Raw genomic sequence first — 23245 nt, 5'->3', positions numbered from 1 at the left:
CTACATGCCAAGAACAGATGCATACTGGTAAGTAGCATTTTCCGTTCGAGGCATATGAGCTGTAGATCGTACACAATGCATCGATTGTGCAGCAGTTTCTCCCCTAGTGGTGGTCGCTTGTATCCATTGCAGTAGTCTGAAATAGTGTTCTAAGGACAGCCTGACCTACTGCAGCTTGCTGCTTGGCTTGCACATCAACACAATAGTGTTTAGTGAAGGTGTGTGGTGTAGACCATGTTGCTGCCTTGCATATGATAGCGGATCTGTTAAGTCGGCAGTCACAACAGATTCACGAATGGGAAGTACATCCACAAGTTCTTCAACCATTCTTCCAACAGTGGGGGCACCCACACATAGACCGGTTTGCCACCCATGAAAATGAAAAATGCCCGACCTTCGCCGCCAGGTTCCCACACCCATGGTCAGAGAGCAATGCAATATGGATGAACTGGTCAGGCAGATTTGCGAACGCTTTTCCGCCTCTCCCCCTCATTCCACTAGTGGTGCGCAAGCTCAAACAACAGTCTCTCAAACTCATTCTAGTAGGTCCCACATGGGCACGCCAGCCATGGTTCACCACACTACTAGATCTCTCTCTGGTTCCACATCAAAAGTTACAGCTCACACCCTCGCTGTTAACACAGAACCATGGAGAAATCAGACACCCAGACCCGAACCGACTGAATTTGACGATCTTGCTCCTGAAGTCTAGGTTTGGTTATCTTAACCTACCACCAGACTGCATGAATATCATTAAAGAGGCTAGGAAACCCACTACTAGAGCGTGTTATGCCGCCAAATGGAAAAGATTTGCAATATATTGGAAACATATTCACATTGATCCACTGGATGCTTCCAACCAAAATATCATTTTTTTACCTTTTACATCTACACAGGTCTAATTTGGCATACTCTTCCATACACCTACATCTTGCAGCAATTGCAGCCTATTTACAAAACAGACACCTGTCTCTTTTTAGGGTACTTGCAATCAAAGCATTTATGGAAGGATTAAAAAGATTAATCCCTCCCAGGCTGCCACCTTCCCCAGTATGGAACCTAAATCTTGTCCTTACGAGACTCATGGGACCCCCTTTTGAGCCTCTGCATAAATGTGAACTGTAATTTCTCACATGGGAAACTGCTTTCCTTGTTGCCATCACCTCTTTCAGAAGAGTAAGTGAAATACAATTGTTCACTATACAAGAACCATTCTTTCAAATACATACTAATAAAGTGGTTCTCAGGTCTAATCCAATTTTTTTTCCAAAGGTTATCACACCTTTTCACCTAAACCAATCTGTAGAGTTACCTGTGTTTTTCCAAAACCCAGACTCTGTAGCAGAAAGGGCCTTACACACGTTAGATGTTAAAAGGGCTCTGCTATACTACATAGATAGAACTAAATCCTTTAGAAAGACAAAACAATTGTTTGTATCTTTATCTCCTCCACACAAAGGCAACCCTATCTCTAAGGTTGGGATTGCCAGGTGGATTGTTAAGTGTATACAGATATGGTATCAAAAAGCTTAACGCACACCAACAGTTCCTCCTAGAGCACACTCCACTCGCAAGCTAGGAGCCTCTATGGCTTTCTTAGGAAATATACCATTAGAGGACATATACAAGGCAGCAACATGGTCTACACCACACACCTTCACTAAACACTATTGTGTGGATGTGCAAGCCAAGCAGCAAGCTGCAGTAGCCCAAGCTGTCCTTAGAACACTATTTGACTACTGCAATGGATACAAGCGACCACCGCTAGGGGAGACACTGCTGCACAATCGATGCATAGTGTACGATCTGCAGCTCATATGCCTCGAACGGAAAATGCCACTTACCAGAATGCATCTGTTCTTGGCATGTAGAGCTGCAGAGTCGTACACACCCTCCCGCCTCCCCGGACTTGTATCCATTCCAGTTCTCATCTTACTTAGATGCACACGCATGAACATCCTTTTTTTCTTACTGTATCTCTACTAACTCCATCATTTCCCATCATGGCGAAAAACAATCTAAGGATGGAGCCGATGCCCATGCGCAGTATTTTCCAAGGGAGGAGTCACCTATATCGTGACTACAAAGACTTCTCCAAGAAGACAACAACCTGCAATCATACGAGCCCAACACCAGGTGGCGATCTAATGCAAAGTGTACGACTCTGCAGCTCTACATGCCAAGAACAGATGCATACTGGTAAGTAGCATTTCCTTAGAAATCGCATTAATAACCAACACTTATTTACCTACCTGTTTGCAGGAAATGTCAGAGTGCTGAATCTAGGTATCCAGCACTGAGTTAGAAAAGTAACATAAAAAGTAACTTACCTGTAATTTACTGAAAAAGCCTAATCATTTCAATGTACGGTATTTGCTAAGTATTGCAACCTACTGCATCCCTTGTAAGTCAAAGTACAATTCCTATTGCATTTCCAAAGTGTTCTACAATCAGCAATTTATTGCTGTAAAGTATGTCATGCCTACCTGTGCCAGGCTTGCTTGGTTCTAAAAATAAAACAGTATATTTCTCATGCAAAAACAATTGATCTAGAGTTCAGCTCTTGAGTGTGTGAATTTATTTGCTGACTGTGTGTACATCAAATGCTTAACACTGTCCTCTGATACTGCTCGACCACACTACCACAAAAAATGAGTAAGGTTCTATCTATCTCTATCTATCTTTAACCTCTGCCTGCCTCTGGGGTCACCTGGACTCTATACACACTATACCACATTTTGGTGTAGTATATATAGAGCCAGTTTCCTACAATAGTGAACTTGCAAAACTTCAGTCTGGTTTTTTTCAGAAAATATTTGTCAAGCGGTTATAGACCAAAAGGCTCAATGACTTATTCAGTTCTGGGAACTAGTCTAGTTCTTCATCAGGATCATTTCAGACTAAATAGTTAAAATTTACGTTATTCAAGAATCTGTTCATCATGATGGCCTTGTGTACTTTTTGAAGTATTGTTTACTCCTACTGTAAAATAAACTTTGACTCTCTGATGCACTACCATATATTTCACCCTATACCTCTCAATATATCCTCTACTCTATCTCAAACCTCATTCTTCTAACTATGATCGCCAACACAACCCTTCTAAATTCTTCCCTCACTTATCCCTTCTTTGACTCATCCCAAAACTAATTTTAGAACTATGATAGCCCTAAACCATTTCTAGAGATTATTCCCTCCATCTCTCCTTGTCCTCATCCCAAACCTCATCTTACTACTATGATCTCCCAATAAACACTTTCTAGACTCTTCCCTCTTCTATCTCGCCATTCCACCCATTATCCCTTTCAATCCAACTAAGTCACATGTCCAGCACTCAAATGAACTCCAATTTCACTATACTAATCTCCCACTACTCCTTTTTGGGTTCCGGAGTAGCGTGCTACTCGCTTCAGGAGCAGTAATCGCTATATAAATACAACTATAATGCAATACTTTTTCCAAAAGCTTTGGAGGTCCTCCAGTACTTCACCATTCCGTCAGCATCTCCCTTGAAGTGGATGAGCCATTTACCAACAGGCACCAACCGCAACATCTGGTTCACCGTTCTGCTGATCACTGGGTCCACTGACACGGCAGCTGCCCAGGAAGAGGTTGTCAACGTGCTTCAGGAGGTCAGATTAGTCTCCTCACCAAGTCTGGATATGCCCTGCACCAATACCCGGGGTACTGGAACCCTTGTAGCAACCAAAGCTTGTTTGACGGTCCAATCTGAACCCCAACGCCGAAACACCGGACGAGGGACTTAAGAGTCCAGCACTGAGAGTGGCCCAGTTGTCCTGTTTAGCACACCTTTGTAGGACTAACCGAGGTATGAGAGTGCCTTTGATGAACGGGCCCAGCTGACCAAAACCTTCTGAACCTGAGCTCCCCAGGCCGGGTATACAACAACTGTGCTCCTCTGCTTCCAGATCCCTCCCGAACAGAGTCCCCTGTTGGGAACTCCCTGACTTGTCCCCAACTCCCCCCTCTGCAGCTCCCATTCCTTGTCTATGTTGTAGCGTTCAAGGCTAACAACAAGTCCAACAACTCTGCACCCTGACATGCCAGGGCAGGTAACCCGAACTACTGGTGGTACTTTCGAACTTGCCCCATAACACCAAGCCCTGAAGGGGGTCCCCCTAATATGATTGCAAGTATCTGTATGTAATATATGTTTTGTTCTACATAGGAAAGCATTACCACGTAAAAATGCATTAGTGCTACAATTTTAGTTACCTGTAATAATTGCTCTTTTGAAAAGTACCTACCCAATTACGAAGTTCTTTGTGTTCAAATTAAGTCTGGGAGGTGAACTCTGCTCCTCTTGCAGAGTTTGCGTCCTTCCACCCCGCCTTTAATCCAGCTTGATTATACATGCACAACAGGCATTTCATTGCCTTCCTTTAAATCAGGTATTTCATCTGCGCTAATAGTGGATTCATCATCAGATGACATTGGGCAGATCAGCTTAAAAACGTGTGATCTGTCCCTGAGCTGGTGGAAAACAGAGTGCAAACATACTTATGATGCACTCTTGCTGTGCAGTCCCAATCTTTTCTGCGATTCTGCAGTAGGAATGCACGTGACACCCCGGGGGAAAGGATAGACTCTTTCCTTTACCCTGGTATCGGTCTTGCTGCCCCAAGATAGGAGATTCACCAGATCAGTCCACACCCGTGGGAGAGTGCTTGGACCTGCTGGACACTTCCATAGCACCTGAGTAGCTAGTCTAAGGACATATCCAGCCTGTCCTTAGCACCCGAGGAATTTAAAACGTAATCAAAACATTTTGAGAGGCAACAAATCAAATACAAATTGGCTGTGGCCGCTAGTTCCTATTGCATCCTTTTGACCATAATGGATGATGTCTGGCAATACGCTCATCATTCTTTGTTTAGCGCTTTGCCTATGACCGATGTTGCCATGGACATGAAGATAAATATTGTAACAATTGACTGCTATGCTAAGCTGCACAATTTTAGTGTTAATCGTTTTTGCTCTTACAGATTCAAGATGAGCGTACTTTTGCTGTTGATTTGTGTCTAGCACTGCTGAGATCTGAATACAATACGCCAGAGCACCTAGACTGAACTCAACTGATAGTGAGACACGTTTGTGTGCTTGATGTACAGTGCAACTCTATTTTGAGTATAGGTTTAGATATTTTCTGTGTTTCATTGACCTAACTGCACTGCTATTCCAATAACGCTTATTCTGTTGAGTTGTCTTACAGCTGATCAAAGGTAGTCGTGCTTGAAATTCTCAGGACCTAGCCAGAGTTTTAGCTTGTACCAGTGACTGCTTCTCAAATCAGTTAATTTTTAAATTAATGTTTATAAATAACAAAACGTCCAAGGAGCTGTTCAAAACACATAGATGGGGTTTTGCTTTTAAAGTTTAGAAATGGCTAACCTTTGAAGATTTTAACATAGATGATTTCTTAACAGCTGTTCCAAAGACCGAATGCACTTGCTGTACAACAGCTGACCGCAGCCCAGCAGCAGCAGTATGCATTAGCAGCAGCCCACCAGCCTCATATAGGTGAGCACGTAATTTCTCTTTTCACTAATAGACCTCTCAGCATTATGCTTGAAAGACTGACAGGCCATCACATATGCTCACCTCATCCCTGATTGCATCTACCGGACTCAAAGTTTGCTTTGGATCAGCTACTTTTTGTCTGGAAGTATATTCAGCATTAAAAAATATATTTTTTAGTTCCAGTGACTTCACATTATGTATTTCTTTCTGACTAAATATATGAAGCTGTCAATACTGTATCAAAAGGTTAACCTGTTCTAACAGTAGCTGATAGTACCCACTAGCAGTGCTTTCATGTTTGCTACTGTTAAATTTAAATCGTACGTAAGTAATTTTTTTAATGTTTTTAAGTGACATACCATTGGGGGTGTGTGTGTGTGTGTGTTTGTGTGTGTGAGTATATATATTATATATACACACCTCGTATATATACCTCCTGTGTGTGTGTATATATATATATATATATATATATTCCATCACCTCGTTACACCTCCAGTCTCGTTGGAAAGAACGAGTGCAGACCTCAAGTACGTGGTACAATTTAATTATTTGTCCTCTCCTGCCACAACGCGCTTCAGCCGTACAAGTGGCCTTGATCACATGAGATATATATATATATATATATATATATATATATATATATATATATATATATATATATATATATATATATATATATATATATATATATATATATATATAACATAATATACATATTCACTGCAAAAAACAAAACAAAGATTACAGGTGCATTATAGTTCGAAAAGAGAATTTAAAAAAACTTAAGAAATTCCTTAAAAACCAAAGGGGTACAGGGACTTTATAGTTAGGTTCAGATTTTAAACTCTCAAAACCATAGCCATTCAGCTGTTATAGTTAGTTTTTTCAAGTAACTATAACTTGTTCCTTAAGGCAACTATAACTCAACCTCGCCATGCAGTTTTCTCTTCAGTAATTTTACTGCATATGTTAGTGATAATTTAAAGCCTCAACCTTACTGTAATAATAAGAAACAGTAATAGCCAGGGAAATACATTGGAACATTGCTTGACTACAACACTTACAGGGAATCAACTAAAGAATAAAAGTAATTGCACAATTATATTTCAGAACTCATTTAAAATGTGTCTTCGTTTTTCTTTCTGCAACACTAACCATCATTTCTGTGACCAAATGACCCCTTCATTTTGTTCCTTCTAAATGACATGTTTTAAATTTTAGGAGCTTGATTCAATCAAGATGGCTTCAGGTGTGCCCTTCTTCTGTCATAAGTACGACTGTTAGCACTCTAGTTGTTCTTTAGAACACTCTGGAGGCTACAGTAGAGCACATGAGAATCAACTGACATGCTGCTCCTGTTGTACATGTTTTACTAAGAATGGCAGACTTTGTTCTCATATTGCTGAGGAAGATACTGTGGATTTTCAGAAAAGATGCTCTAATTTTAGCTTCTGGAGCACCGTCCATATCCTCTATGGGAAAATCTTAAGACAACAGTTTTCTCACAAACCTGATTCGTGAAATCCCAGCAGAAGGCTTTTTCACAGGGTAATATCCCCTTAGAACACACCACAATTCCTAAAATGAGTATGGTACCATCAAAAAATGAATGGAGGTTGCTTTCTGAACCAGGACCTACCTTTCTGCCAAAGTTGGTGTAATTCCATCGAGCGGTTTGGACTTTAGTGCTGTTCAAAGTCCCTATGGAAAATTGCATAGGGGGTAAAGTGTTTTGGGACCCCTTTTTTCTTAGCCCCCCGCTTGACGAATCAACAAACTTTCAACACAGCAGCTGAACAGAGCGTTGTGCTAATGTTGAACATTTTGTGAAGATTCGTCAAACGTCACCAAAGTTATTGGCAAAAACAAAACCCACTTTTCCTATGGAAACTAGGTACCTACTAGCAGCCGCCAGTAGGTAATATAATGACACTTAAATATTGGAAGGGTTTTTAGTGGTCAGGGATATGTAGTGTATGGAGTAGGTAGCAGTTTTTATAGTTCTGGTATGGGTAGTGTAGGTTTAGAACATTGGAGGTGCAGTATGTTCTATGAGAAGAGTGAGTTACTGTGAATAAACGAGAACCACAAGAGGAAAAATACTGCCTCCAAACGAAATGAATACTTAAAGGTAAGAGTTGTTGAAGCACGAATCTTTTCTGGATTCACATGGTTTGCATTATTCCACCATCTAGTGGTTGCTATTTTAGACCCCCCCCCCCCTATTTTCTTTGGGTTGCTGCTGGCAAAGTGAACTCATCGACCAATTAGTGCTATGTTTCTCCCTGCATGACCTCAGATGTACAAACCCATAAGCCACCATGGGGTCTGGAATTACACCTAGCTATCGAGCCAAAGCGATTAAATCTTTTCCCGAACGAGCCAACGAGTCTTGGAACATTGCATGATTTCAACTATATTACTGACGGATGTCTAGGAAAATCACCAAGACACCAAAGCAATTTGAAATTCAGCATTGAAGTTTTGAAGAGTTTGTGATTGAAGCAAATAGACAGTTATTTAGAGAATACTCAAGGGTTACGGTTCTCACCCTCATTTAGATTTTGCCTCAGCTGCCATCACGCGCGTTCACAGAGCTGTCACGGTGTGCAGTCTCCGTCTCCTGAAAGACCACAGCTCAGATTAGTTCCACGCGTTCACCTTATTCCAACTGAGGACCCTGGTGGCAAGAGAGAAGCAGAGGTGGGCACAGTATGCTATAGTGAAAAAATTGGCGTGGTTGCTTGAAAAATAGGACACTGAGGAGAAGATCAAGAGAGGCCGACAGCAAGGCACGCCAGGTAAAACATGAGGTGCAGTGTGAATGAGCAAAATTGTTGGACGCTAAGCACGCAAAGGTAGCCTCAACGCTAAAAACATCAGCGCAATGACTGTATTCTTTTCCAACAAGACCCACATTTTAGTGGGATATGCAGAGAAAGAGGAACCTGCCCAGGAGGGTCAGGACCCACCAGCAAGTGACTCACCAGCAGGAGCCCTGCTACACAAAACACCTGCATTTGAAAATATTGTAGCGTTTACCCACAAGTGGAAGAAAACCATCTCCAACAAATGGATATTGAACATAAACCAGCATAGTTACTGCATGGAACTGGTAAGCAAAACTTCAGCACGGAAGAACAGCTGCATTGGAATCAAAAGGTAATCGATCTTACTCAATAAGGCAATAGAATAGGTACCATCAACGGAAAATACCCAGGAGTCTACACCATTTACTTTCTTGTGACAAAACAGGACAGGACAAGACAGTCAGACCCATAGTAGACCTGAGGGTGCTGTAGGAGGTCCTCCTGTGCATGGAAAGAGATGGTACTATATGGCAACTGTAAACCTCAAAGATTCCTACCAGCACATGCCAATGAACAGCGAACCCAGGAACTTCCTATAGTTTTATAGTTCCTATAGTTTTTCAAAGACCAGATACAGTACCAGTTCAGGATGCTGCAGTTTGAGAGCAGGTCAGCCCCAAGGGTATTCATGAAGGGCCTTTCAGTAGTAGCTAAAATGAAAATGGGTTATAACATCGATGTTTCAAAGACTCCTATATTGTTGAGTCAAAGGTTCAAAGAGTAGAGTTCTCTCAGTTTAGTTGCGGAATTAGAATGCCAAATAGTGGCGTAGTCGGGCAACAGAAAATGTAAACTGATTGCGTTATTTGAAAGGCAGTTATGCTCAGCACCCGTCGGCGGTCTTCGTAAGCGTGCCACAAAACGTTGGACCAGAGGTCTAGAATGGGTCACATAGATCAGTCTACCTTGGGGATTAGGAAATATGTTGAGTGATTTACTTTGTTGATTTCTTGTCTTGGTACTTTTTGTATTGCATTTTTGTACAGCAATTCCTCTACCTCCTTGAGGAGATAAGCGGTTTCCTCCTTGGTCCCTTGGCCAGTGGAATTTTGTCTAATTCTATGCAATATCCGAACTGTATTATGTTCAGTATCTATTTGTCTGAAGTTTTCTTCCTGCACTCCTGAAAAGTTTTTTATTCTGCCTCCCACTGATGTTATGTGGAAGATATGTATCCTCATTTTTGCCTCACTGGCGGTGGAGAGTGAGAGGTCGTATTGCTTTGTCACTTATTGGTGGGAGTTGGGCCTCCTCTGTGAGTGAGTTCTTCTTACTCTTATTGAGGCTCAGGTGTCAATGGAGGCTCGATTTCCTTAACCTCTTTCTCTCTGCACCTTTGGCTCAGAAGTATTCAGCTGTATTTTAAAGCCTTTTCGACTTTCAGCAAAGTCCTTCTTCTTCTGTTAAAGGGTAGCCATCTTGGCTTTGAGGTGCCATATTTCTGATTTCTGCTGCTCATTCTTCGGGGGTCGAGGCTCGCTGTTTTTCTCTTTGGCATTGACAAATCTTTCGAAGACTTATCAGTCATCAAGCTCATGACCTGTCTTCTTTTCCATGCCTGTCCTTTCAAGAATAGGATCTTTAAGGAGTTTTTTCTCCTCTGGTGTCCCCTGGTAGGAATCTGTGGGCATACCTGTGGAGGGTGAATGTTTTGCTGCTGAGGCGCGCTCTGACGCCCTTGAGTCAGTTTTTCGTGACTGACATTTTCTTCAAAGACAATGGATCTCTTACCTCGGAACACTTCATCTTTTTGGTCACCTGGGCTTCAACTATCCGTAGATCTGTGTCAAATGTTTCCCCATCTGCCTCTTTGGCAACTTTTACCTTTTCACTTTGAGAGAGACGGGTCTCTCAGGGATGGAGTCGATTGTTGGCCCTGCATGTTGTGATTCTCGTCTGTCTCACCCTCGGCGTCTTCGACATAAGCAGGGAACAGGCATTAGTCTTCGCTTCGGTACGCATTGGGCAAACGGGGGTTGCAGACCTGACTTTTGTCACTCTGTAAGAACTTGTGATGGCGATACTTGCAGAACTAGAGTGGTGTCTTCTCCGTTAGGCTACACAAGGAGCCCCCTGAACGGCATTCTTGAAATCCGTAGAGGGAAATTAGCTGCCTTCTCCAGAGTTCTCATCCGTTACCTCTTTGGTGGTGGAGTTCCTTGATTTTGGTGAATTAGTTTGGCAAACTTCTTCCTCGTATTGGAGATCCTTCATCAAGCATCCAGACTTAAGGGCGGAAAGAACGAATCTGAAGACCATGACCAAGGGTGGAGCTTCTGGAGGAAGCAGTACAACACCACAAGGGACACCAAATAGGGGGTTCATAGACGCCCACTAACAAAAGAAAAAACAAAGATGCAAGAAGGACTAAAAGTGGAAAATTTCAGACCCAGAAAATTCTTCAAGCTGAAAAACATACACCTTCAGGAAAGAAACTTTGCTTTCTCATTGTGGCAGGAGTAGCTGTCCTATGTTGAAAACAAGAGTACATATTAAAATCCTAAGGCTGCATCTCGTTAATTAGACTAGCTTGAGAAACAATAAAACTGCTATTTTTTAATAGTAATTAAAAATCCAACTCAAAAGGGGAGTTGAATTGTTGAGAAATCTTAAAGGAGAGTAACTAAAAAAAAATCTAACTTCAGAAGTTCCTAAATTGCGTTTGCTCCCCAACATCTCCCAGCAGGAATTAGCATTTAAAATGGCATGAAAAGGGTGTGAAATGCCTCCCAGGAGAAGACAACAGACTAAGCTTAATGGGCAGGGAAAACTCTTCGGAATGTCACGGAAGAGAAGGGTGGGAGATGCAAGCATCCTTTTTGACAGTTTCAAATTCTGCTGCAGTGTCAAATCCTTCTTGACTGGTCTGCTGAGGTTTACATTGAATACTGGGAGGGCACTTAAAATGAACATCAACAGGATGCCAAGACAATTGTGTATCCATGGCCTGATTGCTGGAAAACCTTGCTTTTTTTCTACCAGACGCAAGATTTTAGTGTTGGATGCGGGAGGAAACTAGGATTACCTAAGAAACCTCCCACACACCCAGCCCTCGGAGTCCAGGTTTAGTATGGTCGAACACTTCCACTATGTTAAAAATGGCCAAAGTGAGTAGGGTTGGCCCTGGGATCTTTTACCCCATTGGGTAGGGCATGTCTAGAAGTAATTCCCACCCATAGCTTGCGTCCGGCATAAATGTGGCATCTCCAGGCACATTAGAACACATTCTCGACCTGCAGAAGATCAGATGAGGTCTGGATGTTCTGTCTCTGACCTCAGCGGAGCCCTGAAAGACTGTACCTGCTACCTCTTGTACTCAGGAAAATTACATTGAATCCAAGGGTCATAAGGCTGACCTCCAAAAAGCTACAAGTGTCCTTTTCCTCCAACTGCCCAGCTGATCATTGTCACCTGGCCTGGACCCAGCTGTTGGGCTCTGAGTCTCTAAGTACCTCCCCGATGTACTGGGGGACTTTAGAAGTGTAATCCTGTGGTGGATTGAGACTGAATGGATGTGAGGATTCTGGTTTATTATATGCTGTATTATATGATGTAGTTGTGTGACCTCATAAAATAATTCACTCATGAAAGTCTTTAGTCCAGTCAGGCCAGTTTGTAAAACCTCTTGCTCAAACCTGGGTAGCTGTGGCTATTGGTTATTTTTCGGTCCACAAGTAAGGAGTGACTTTGGCCACAGGGGTTGGTGCTCCCTGAAGTCCTTTTTTGATCAGTAAGTCTAGCAGAGGCTGGGCCACCAGTCACAGCGGGTGTCGCCGTTTCCATTGGGGAGGGCTAGTGGCAGTCTTTATTGACTAATTCACACTCTGGTGACTCTCCCAGGTCTGGCAGACAAGGGTGCAACTTTTGAGCCTGGAGTCTAGCAACTTCTGCTTTTGTAACCCTGATACTGGGACAGGCGTCAGCCACCAACTAACCCTAGGAGTCTCTACTTCAGTCTGGGCCTCTGAAGCCACATTTCCACGAGCCAGGCACCACAGGTATAGTTCTCTCTTCACTGGCCCAAGCCAATCAGGTGCAGTCCAGTGGGTTGTGCAGCCTCTATTGCCAGGGGTCAGCAGGGCAGTCTTTCAGTTTTCATTCCAGTCCAGATGTGATCTGAGGATCAGGGTGACATATTTATTCACAAAAAAGTGCCCCGAGTGTGATGATGCCGTCCCTAGCCAATACTCTACCAGGATCCCTCCCGCCCTATTACAACTTCTGGCTATGTGTGGCAACCAGCCATCCCAGAGTGCACTATTCTGCAAGATGTCTGAACTTTGCCTAGGATGCTAGGAGCTTCGTAGTCCACCCCAGAGGCTACATGCCCATGGAAAAAATCGGTTTGGCAACTGGTTTCCCAGCTTTGTTCCTGCCGGCAGCTAGTCACCTAAACAAAGGGGCAGCCCTACTGTAATGTGTCGCCATTTGCCCACCAAATGTGACTTTGCCTTTGAAGCTCGCCGTTTGGGCCAAAGCCCCATATGGATTCCTGCAAGGGGGATGTTACGCCTCCCTCTGTGGCAGGCCTCTATTGTACCTGAGCCTGGGAGTATTTCACACTGCTTACTCCCCAGGAGGGCAGAATGTTGTCTGGTGGCCACAACTTCAAAAGGCTACCTGATAAACTGGGCAACAGAGTGGCACATTTCTAAAAGTTGCTTTTCCTTAAATTAGATTTGAGCAACAAGTCTGGTTTATTGTCACAATGAATTTTGTTCTTTGAGGTATTAATTTTGACACTCCCATTTCAGAAGTTAGCAGGATGGAGAGGTCAGCCTGTAACTTTGTATTAGCCATTAGGGCTACTAGCTTTTACGCAGAAGGTTACTTTTCGGTAATATTAAGGTATATGTCCTAATTAATGTTCAGCTCCCTGCCTTAGGGGTCGATAAGCTTTCTTTAGAGGAAACTTGTTAAGGGAAGTGGGGGCTTGGCCATTGGTTTAAATGGGAAAGTCAGGAAGAGCAGTTTTAAACTGCTCTTCCAAGCTGTAGTGGCAGGGTGGGAGACATTTTGTACTTTTGTCACATGCAGGGTGACACAATCTGTGCTGCAGCCCTCGGTGGACACGGTCTTGCATGCGTTTGGTACCATATACTAGGGACTTATAAGTAAGTCAGATTATGCCAATTGGTGGTGGTTAATTCAACATAAATTTTGTAAGTGGTTAGAACTCTGAGGTTCAAGACGAAAGGCCTCAGTCCACTCTTGGTCGAAATACCAGCATCAGCCCAAAACTTTGGTGGTTGACCATGCAAAAAGAGGTATTTCCCTATTGTAGACTAAATCAAAGTAAAATCTTTGACTCAAATGAACCTTGTTCGTGTATCCGACCCACGCTCTGTCACAGTCTGTATTAAATTGCACCTAGCTCCTGGCCTACAGCTGCAATTGACTATTAGTGGCACTGCCTTTCTTGATGCCATTTCTACTTAAAACACAAAAAATAATGATCTGTGGATTCCCGAATAGGATTTTTGCCATTGAAGGGTAATTTTGTTCATTAAAATATACTCTACTTTTCTAATTCGATCTGTATTTTTATTGCTTTACATTTTTACTGTAATACTGTGTTGGTACTGCATAACTATTTAGCACATTTCCGTAAGCTGTGCCTTTCTACTCTGTGCCATGCCAACCAGGAATTTGAGAGCTGGTTCATTTTGAGTTTAAAGGGATCATTCACCCTGACAAGGGTTGTGGTTGTTCCTCAAAGTGAGTAGTCACTCAGCCCAAATCCAGTTTCTTCCAACTTAAATGTACATTTTTCTTCGTCGCTTCCACTGTTGATGGCAGCAGTCCAATCCATTGTTTAGTTTCTACAGCAGAAATAGTTTTCCAACTACAACAATTTGTGATGCCTTTTTTCATACTTTTAAAATGGTTCGATGTAAGTGTTTAATATCTGTAAAGTTGCCTTCCTTCTTATTTTGAGCTCCATTGTCTGAAAGGTTTTTTTTTGGGTGGAGGGTACAATTAGGTGTGGCTTGTTAGTAAGAAGACCTTAGAGAATGCTGAAGGAACTTTATCACAAAATGCTGCTTCAATTTTAGTCACGAAAATAAAGCAATGATGGGCATCTTTGAATTCTGTAATATCGTTTCGCACATTGGTTTCTTTAAATGCAGGAAGGAAGCCCGCTTTCCTAGGATCACAGTAATCCGAGGGCACCATTTTGTTGAGGAAAGAGGACCTTTTTTTTAAAACTGATTACATTTAGTGATTGGAAAGCATGGGCCCGATTGTCATTGTATGAAATGTGAAGTTATTAATGCTCCGCTCATGTTTGTTGAGAGCTAAGGCTGCCAATGATTTTTCCTTTTAGTACTGATAGTCTTGAGAAATATAATTGCCATCTGAGAGTCTGTATGCGCTTTTTCATGTTTACATTTTCTGGCTTTGTGACTCCTACATTTTGCTTTGTTTCTGGATATGGATATTGCTGTGGAAGCCATTAGATTGCTGCCTAAGCCGGGCTGGGGAAATTTACATTTTGGTATAGAATATTGATACTTTTTTTTTTTATAAGGAACTTGCTTGTTAAGGACCATGATGCATCTAGTTTTTCATTAGGGTCACATGGACCCATTTGTCAGGAGTGCATTTGCTGATTACAAACCTAATATTTGTGAGCGCATGGTTTGGGTGCATTTCTGATTAGTGTCAGTCTGCTTGCTCTGCATGCTGTAACAACCGCAATAAAAATAGTATGTGGCAGAGAACAGCAAGTTCTGTTACATCATTGCTCTCATTGTGGATGTCAAGTCAAGCTGCACGTGCTTGTGACGTCAAACAAATCTTCATAGTGGGCAGTTGTTACAGCTAAGACTAGTACTGTTTGCCTGACCAGGGATAAATATGTAGTCCTGAACGGTGTTCTTTTGTTGCTTGTTTTTTTTTAATGAATCGGATCTTTGGTAGGTTCTCAAGAAGGTAGGAAGGCTTGCCTAGCATTTGTAAAGAGCTTTATACTTACTGGATCTTTTCCGTGGGCAAATAAGGAGGCGAGTATTCGATCACTTAGTCTCTGGCTTTGGAATTTTAGCACCAGGTGACTGGTTTTATATCTATTTACAAGGTTACCATCACAGTAGGTTCTTTTAGGCTGTTTGCATGCTTAGTTGATGTTGATGATGATATATAGTCATAGTTGATGTGAATACGCCATCTCTAAGAAATGTTTGGTGATTTAAATCAGACTTGGTGTACATTCTAATCACTTTATACCTCCCCTGTGTTAACCTGCACAGGTTTTATTTCCAGACTCACTGTCTACTCTTTCAACCCATAGCCCCTCTATCTTTGGCACATATATACAAGAAAAATTGTTTGAAGCCACTACCTGCTAGAGTCATGACATCTAGGACTTACTCCTTCAAGTAGAACAATCTGAAACTGTAAAATAAGTCTCCACAGCAGGACTGTTTCCTAATGCCTTCTACTATATCATTGCATATTGCTGGTAGGCCACTTACTCATTTTGAGAGTTGTCCATGATAACTCTCTTCTACTTGGTGATTTTGGTGTTCATCTCCATAACGTAATTTGCTTCCTTTACTCATGCTGTCGTGCCTCCTGATGTCAAATGTAGTTTGGTTTTATCCAGGCTCTTGTAAGGAATGCCATGCCAGCACTTCTCGTGGGGTTGACCCCAGGCAGTGTCTGCTAAGGATATGTTAATGACTGTCTTGAAAAGTTATCTGTATACTTGCTCTGATTTACTGCTGTATTGGTCCAATGCTTCTTGGGCTATAGCTGAGAAATTAGCCTTTCTCACCAATTTTTACAAGCATTGTATTGATTTGGACTGCAGAACCTCTGTGCAATTTATTTTGGGTCGAAAATGTTACGGTAGATTTCTGAAAATTGGGTACAATAAAAATACAGAGACAGGAAAGTGCAACTTTTAAATGAGGAATGACAGGGCAACTGCGATTAACAAAAGCTAGACAATCATTTAAAGCCAATGAACTGACAACTAAAATAATATTTTTAATTTCAAAATGTATTTTATTGAGCCAATAAGCATGGTAAAGCAGCACAGTTCGAGGCATGAGGGCTGCTGACATTCATATCTGTGCATAGATCGCCGCCTAGTGTTGGGTCCGGATGATTGCACATTGTTGTCCTGGAAGAGTCTTCGAAGTATCATGATAGGTGGCTCCTCCCCTGGACTACAGTGCGCATGGGCATCCTCTCCATCCCCAGATTGTTTTTTTCCGCCATTGGGTTCCGATGTCTAATCTCTTACTCCAGTTAATTAACTTGTACTCTTCTGTTCCTAAGGCCAAAGGGCCTTTCTTAGCGTCCGTATTGTTTCGTTCGGTGCCTGGCCCTTTCGGTTCTTCGATCGGCGTCGAATAAAGACTCTCGACGACTCAGGCCCAGACTACATCGACGATGGAACGGACCCCGTTTAAGCGGTGTCCTGTGTGTAATTCCAAATATTCGAACTTAGATGTGCACCCAGTGTGCAACACCTGCTTGTCCCCTGACCACGACGAGTCAAAGTGTTTCACATGCTCAAAGTACCGATCTAAAAAAAACATCAAACTTCGGCGCGCTGCGAGGCAGTCGGCCCAACATTCGGCTCCGGCACCTGCGAACATCTTCGATGCCGGGGACGAGGAACTCTTCCAAGATGAGGAAGAGGCGGAGGACGACGTTCCCGAAGAAACGTCGGAACCGGCGTCGGAACATGACTCAACTTTAGATATGGACGAGCCAGACGAGGAGTTCGGCCACGACCAGGATGTCGTCGAGGTAGGGGACGACGAACAGGCCCTTGCGGCCGTTGATGACGACTCCGGTGGTGAACCGAGTCCGCCCACTGCTCCGGGGCCTATCATTGACATTCAGCCCGCTCCGGCTCCGGTCGAGGCATCGCCGAAAGGCCTTAGCCAAGATCCATCCTTTCGGTCTACAGCCCCGCGACATAGCCAGGCTAAGACCCTTTCAAAGGAGCCATCGGTCGATTCCGTGCAACCGAAACAGTCGAAGGAGAAATCGAAACCGAAACTGCTCATGATGGTGGTCGGTTCGACGTCGACGCCCGCCTCGAAGGTCGTCGTTGATCCTTCGGCGCCGAAGATGCCCGTCTGCGCCGACACTGGGATTCCGAAGCAGGGCCCTAACACCAAGACCGTCGCCTCGAAGGCCTCGGCGCCCGCGTCCACTACCAAACATGGCGAGAAGGGCAAGGGACTTCCTATCGGGAAAGGTCTGCAGCCACCCCTCTCGGGACTGAAGCATGGGCTGGCGAAAAGGGTCGAAGCCGCGGCACAGGTCGCCCCGAAACTATCGTCGACGCCGAAAGTCGGGGGCGCACCGCGCACTGAGGTCGATTCGACGCGCTCAAGCGAGTGGCCTACACAGGCGTCGAAGAAGCACGGAGCCGACACTTCCGCTTCCAAGCAGGCTGGATCGACGCCACTTAAATTTGGCCTTCCACCCACTGCACGTCCAAAGTCTCAGGAGGCTTCCAAGGTGGCGAAGGTGTCCTCTCATGCACAGGTCGTCTATCATGAACCTTCTTACGACAACCAAGCAAAATTGTTCATTGACTCGGAGTCGGGCAGGCTTACCGTCCACAAGCGGAAGATCACGCCTGAACACCCTTTGGAGGGTTATAAAATTCCCCTGAAAAAGAAGATGGTCTCCTCCACCTCTCCTGTTCTTGTTGAACATCTTCGGGACTACTCACACCATGCTGTTCATTCTCCTACACAAAGTGAGGAGGACTTAACTGCAGACTACAGCCAAATGGGCTTCACTTACAATACAGACACTGATCAAGATGTCTCCAACCAGTGGTCAGGGGCAGTGGTCAAGGCGATGACCCTGATGACCCCCAGGTCACCCCAGACTCTCAGTCCTATAATGTCAAACAATCTCCGACTGAGGACACCGCAGCATTCAATGCATTGATAGAGCGCGCTGCTCTCAATCATGACGTCGAAATGCATGCTGAGCCAGTGGATGAGGACTTCTTATTCGACACCTTCTCCACTTCTGAACGCTCCACCAAGACTCTGCCCATGCTTAAGGGGGTCCTCAAACATGCCACAGCCATTTTCAAAGAGCCCACAAAAGCCAGGGTTATCAATCCACGGATCGACAAGAAATACAGGCCTGCTCCAGTGGACCCCACCTACATCAAAGGACAGCTCCCCTTGGACTCCCTTGTGGTGGCTAACGCACGCAAAAGGGCTAACTCTCAGTCAACGGGTGACGCTCCCCCTCCGGACAAGGAGTCCAAAATCTTTGAGGCATCGGGGAAGCGGGTAGCGGCGCAGGCCGCTAACACTTGGAGAATAGCCAATACACAGGCCCTGTTGGCTAGGTACGACAGGGCGCACTATGACACCCTGGAGCAATTGATGCAGCACATGCCTGATATGTACAGAGAGGCTGCGGAAATGGTTATACAAGAGGGTAAACTAATCTCCAATGCGTCCATCAAGTGCGCACTGGATGCGGCGGACACTGCAGCGAGAGCTATCAACACTAGCGTGATGCTGCGACGCCACGCATGGCTGCGCATCTCTGGGTTTAAACCCGAGATCCAAACTACTCTTCTTAATCAGCCGGTTAATCCGGACTTCCTGTTTGGACCCGATGTGGACACCACACTCGAGAAAATGAAAAAAGACACTGAAACGGCAAGTCCATGGGGGCTCTCCAGTCACAGCAGTTTCGGAGCGGTTCCTTTCGTCGCTCCGGTAACAGGAGAGCAACCAGAGGGCAGGCTCTTCATCACTCCCAGTATCCCAAAGGCAACACGCAATCTGCATACACTAAAAACACCAGAGGTGGTTACCGGTTGAACAGCGCCAAAGGGAGAGGCCGCGGCAATAACAACGCCATGTCCTCCACTCCCAACAAACAGTGACTCCTTGTCACTGCCCCCCGACCATCTAACACCTGTCGGGGGGAGACTTCAGTAGTTCCTGCCACTCTGGGAAAACATCACAACAGACAGGTGGGTGAGACAACTTATCCGTTACGGCTATTGTCTAGAATTGACCTCCACCCCCCCCCCCCCCCCCAAACATACCCCCAAGAAGCCGTCCTATGTCCGCAGAGTACTCACACTTATTGCAGCAAGAAGTTCTCTCCATGCTGCAAAAAGGGGCCATAGAACTGGTGCCTGCCGAAGAAAGGGGTGCAGGGGTGTACTCCCTGTACTTAATTCCAAAAAAGGACGGGTCCCTACGGCCCATTCTAGACCTCAGACCCCTCAACCAATACATCCTCTCGGAGCACTTTCACATGCTAACTTTGCAACAAGTCCTGCCACTGCTCCGTCAGGGCGACTTCCTAGCCACCCTGGACCTCAAGGATGCGTATTTCCACATTCCCATTCACCCAAGCCACAAGAAGTATTCCAGGTTCACAGTCAACAGTCGGCATTACCAGTTCAAAGTCCTGCCATTCGGGGTCACTACCGCTCCCAGGGTTTTCACCAAGTGCTTAGCGACTGTGGCAGCGCACTTGCGCAGGGAAGGTGTTCACGTGTATCCCTACCTGGACGACTGGCTCGTCCAGGCAAGGTCGGCCGTACAGTGCGGCCACGACGTGTCGCGGACCATTCACCTCCTTCACAGTCTAGGATTCTCTCTCAACTACGCAAAGTCTCACCTGCAACCGGCCCAGGTCCAGCAGTACCTGGGGGCGTCAAACACCCAGTCGGCCACGGCGCAGCCGGCCGCAGCCAGGGTCAACGGCATGCAGGCGCTCATCCGGAGGTTTCGCCCTCAGCACTCCCTCCCGGCACAGGTTTTCATGCAACTCATCGGCATGATGGCATCCTGCATATTCATAGTCCCGCACGCGAGGCTGCACATGCGACCCCTCCAGGAATGCTTAGCCCGTCAGTGGAACCAGGCTCATGGCCATCTAAAAGTCCTAGTGTTGGTGACCGGTCGTGCTTACAACTCTCTGCATTGGTGGAACCCACAAAACCTTTGCAGGGGACGACCGTTCCAGGAGCCTGTACCACAGATAGTACTGACGACGGACGCATCTCTCCAGGGTTGGGGGGCACATGTCCTCCACTACACGGTGCAGGGGCTATGGACTGCGCAACAGCAGAGGATGCATATCAATGTGTTGGAACTCATGGCGATCTTCCTGGCACTGAAGGCATTCAAGTTGCACCTGTGCAACAAGGTCGTGCTAGTCCGGACGGACAACATGACCGCCATGTATTACATCCAGAAGCAGGGAGGCACGCACTCCCCGCAGCTGTCTCACCTGGCCCAGAGCATGTGGAAGTGGGCCATTCAGAGGAACATCTTCCTCATGGCGGAGCATCTCCCGGGTGTCGACAACCAGATGGCGGACCTGCTCAGCAGGCACAGTCATCAAATGCACGAGTGGGAGATCCACCCGTCGGTTCTCCGTCCGTTCTTCCAGCAGTGGGGTCATCCGGACATCGGCCTGTTCGCCACAAGCGAGAACGCAAAATGCCCAAACTTCGCCGCCAGGTTCCCACACCCGCAGTCTCAGGGCAATGCGATATGGATGAACTGGTCAGGCAGATTTGCGTACGCTTTTCCGCCAGCCCCCCTCATACCTCTGGTGGTGCGCAAACTGCGACAGCACTCCATGACACTCATCCTGGTTGCTCCAACGTGGGCACGGCAGGCTTGGTACACCACATTCCTGGAACTTTCAGTGGTGCCTCACCAGCGACTGCACCTCACTCCCAGCCTCCTCACGCAGAGCCATGGCGACATTCAGCACCCAGATCCACAACAGCTGAACCTTGCGATTTGGCTCCTGAGGTCATAGAGTTTGGATACCTGAACTTGTCTCCTGAGTGTATGGACATCATCAAGGAGGCAAGGCGACCAACTACCAGGGCCTGCTATGCGGCCAAATGGAAGCGTTTTGTTATTTACTGCTCCAACAATAACATTAACCCGTTGGACGCCTCTACGCAAAACATCATATGTTACTTGTTGCATCTGTACCAATGCAACCTGGCGTACAGTTCTATCAGGATCCATCTCGCGGCCATAGCCGCTTACCTTCAAAAAAGGCAACACCTTTCCGTTTTTCGGGTACCTGCCATTAAAGCCTTCTTGGAAGGCCTTAAAAGAGTGATCCCTCCCAGACACCCCCCTTCACCAGTCTGGAACTTGAATATCGTTCTCACCAGACTCATGGGGCCACCCTTTGAGCCACTCCATTCCTGTGACATACAGTTCCTCACCTGGAAGGTGGCCATCCTCTTAGCTATTACATCCCTGCGGAGGGTCAGTGAGCTGCAAGCCCTCACAATTCAGGAACCCTACCTGCAAATCCATGCAAATAGAGTGGTGCTTCGCACCAACCCTAAATTCATGCCAAAAGTGGTTTCGCAGTTCCACATCAACCAAAATATTGAACTGCCCGTTTTCTTTCCTAACCCAGATTCGGTGGCAGACAGAGCACTGCACACCTTGGATGTCAAAAGAGCTCTCCTGTACTACATCGACAGGACAAAAGACTTACGAAAAACTAAACAGCTGTTCGTTGCATTCTCTCCACAACATAAAGGCAACCCTATCTCCAAATCAGGTATAGCCAGGTGGATTGTTAAATGTATCCAGATATGTTATCAAAAAGCTAAACGCACACGAACAGTTCCCCCTAGAGCGCATTCCACACGCAAATTGGGGGCCTCCATGGCTTTCCTGGGTAATATTCCTCTAGAGGACATATGTAGAGCAGCCACATGGACCACTATACATACATTCACCAAACACTACTGCGTAGATGTACACTCCAAACAGCAAGCTGCTGTAGGTCAGGCTGTTCTCAGGACTCTCTTTCAGACTGCTGCAGCTGGCACGGGCACCCGCAAGTGAGGAGGAAACTGCTATTTATTCTATGCACAGATATGAATTCAGCAGCCCTCATGCCTCGAACGGAATATGCTACTTACCAGTATGCATCTGTTCTTGGCATGAAGGGCTGCTGACATTCATATCGCCCGCCCTCCTCCCCGGTGCCTGTCGCAGCTGCAGCTCTCAGAAGCATTTTCAGGCATGGTCATCACTTTCAGTATTACGCTCCATCTCTGCCACAATGGCGAAAAACAATCTGGGGATGGAGAGGATGCCCATGCGCACTGTAGTCCAGGGGAGGAGCCACCTATCTCGTGATACTTCGAAGACTCTTCCAGGACAACAATGTGCAATCATCCGGACCCAACACTAGGCGGCGATCTATAGATATGAATGTCAGCAGCCCTTCATGCCAAGAACAGATGCATACTGGTAAGTAGCATATTCCTTACATAGCATTCGTAATAGGGAAATCATGCGACAACAGCATGCAGGCGTGGTTTCAGCACGCTGTACAACGTGGCGGAAGTTATGGTTTCCAAATGAGAACAGTGCGATGCCCATGAGGCAAATGGTATGCAAAGTTAGCAAACAGTTTTGAATAAACAACACCCTCATCTCCCCTGCCCTCCGAATCACCCCCCTCCAGTGTGCCGTATGTGGGAGAGCCCTCGGGCTCTGGTTAGAAAAGAGCAGTCGAGTCTACCTCTGAGGGTCCTGTGCCCCGCCACTCGCATCCGTGAGTCGAAGCAAGCAGAGATATTTCGGGCAGGTTATTTCGTTGAACTCCTTAGACAGGAGAGATATAAACGGCTGACAGACCTTTTGAAATGTATCCGCAGTTTGTGTTAGAGTGGCCTGTATGCTTTCCATGCCCAGCGTGTGCCAGAGTTTATGCAGCCATCCAGTGTGTGTGGGTTTGGTTGGCGTTCCCCAGAGTGATAGGACATGTTGTGTAGCCACCTGTATAGCAATGCCCATCTGGCGGCCCCTAGT

At 45.5% G+C, this 23245-nt stretch overlaps 1 protein-coding gene across 23 annotated transcripts in view; it reads left to right on the top strand.

The window, feature by feature from the left end:
• The window catches only part of PUM1 (pumilio RNA binding family member 1), a 1043345-nt gene that overhangs the window by 480013 nt on the left and 540087 nt on the right, over nt 1–23245 (top strand). For all 23 annotated transcript variants that reach the window (XM_086956835.1, XM_086956828.1, XM_086956827.1 and 20 more), the window contains one exon: nt 5448–5541. In XM_086956835.1, coding sequence (XP_086812961.1) covers nt 5448–5541 — 94 coding nt within the window. The remainder of the gene's footprint in view (nt 1–5447; nt 5542–23245) is intronic.

The sequence above is a fragment of the Lissotriton vulgaris genome, chromosome 2_1 (genome assembly GCF_964263255.1).
Source record: "Lissotriton vulgaris chromosome 2_1, aLisVul1.2, whole genome shotgun sequence".
In the NCBI taxonomy this organism is placed as follows: domain Eukaryota; kingdom Metazoa; phylum Chordata; class Amphibia; order Caudata; family Salamandridae; genus Lissotriton; species Lissotriton vulgaris.
This window is presented reverse-complemented; position numbering and strand designations above follow the sequence as displayed.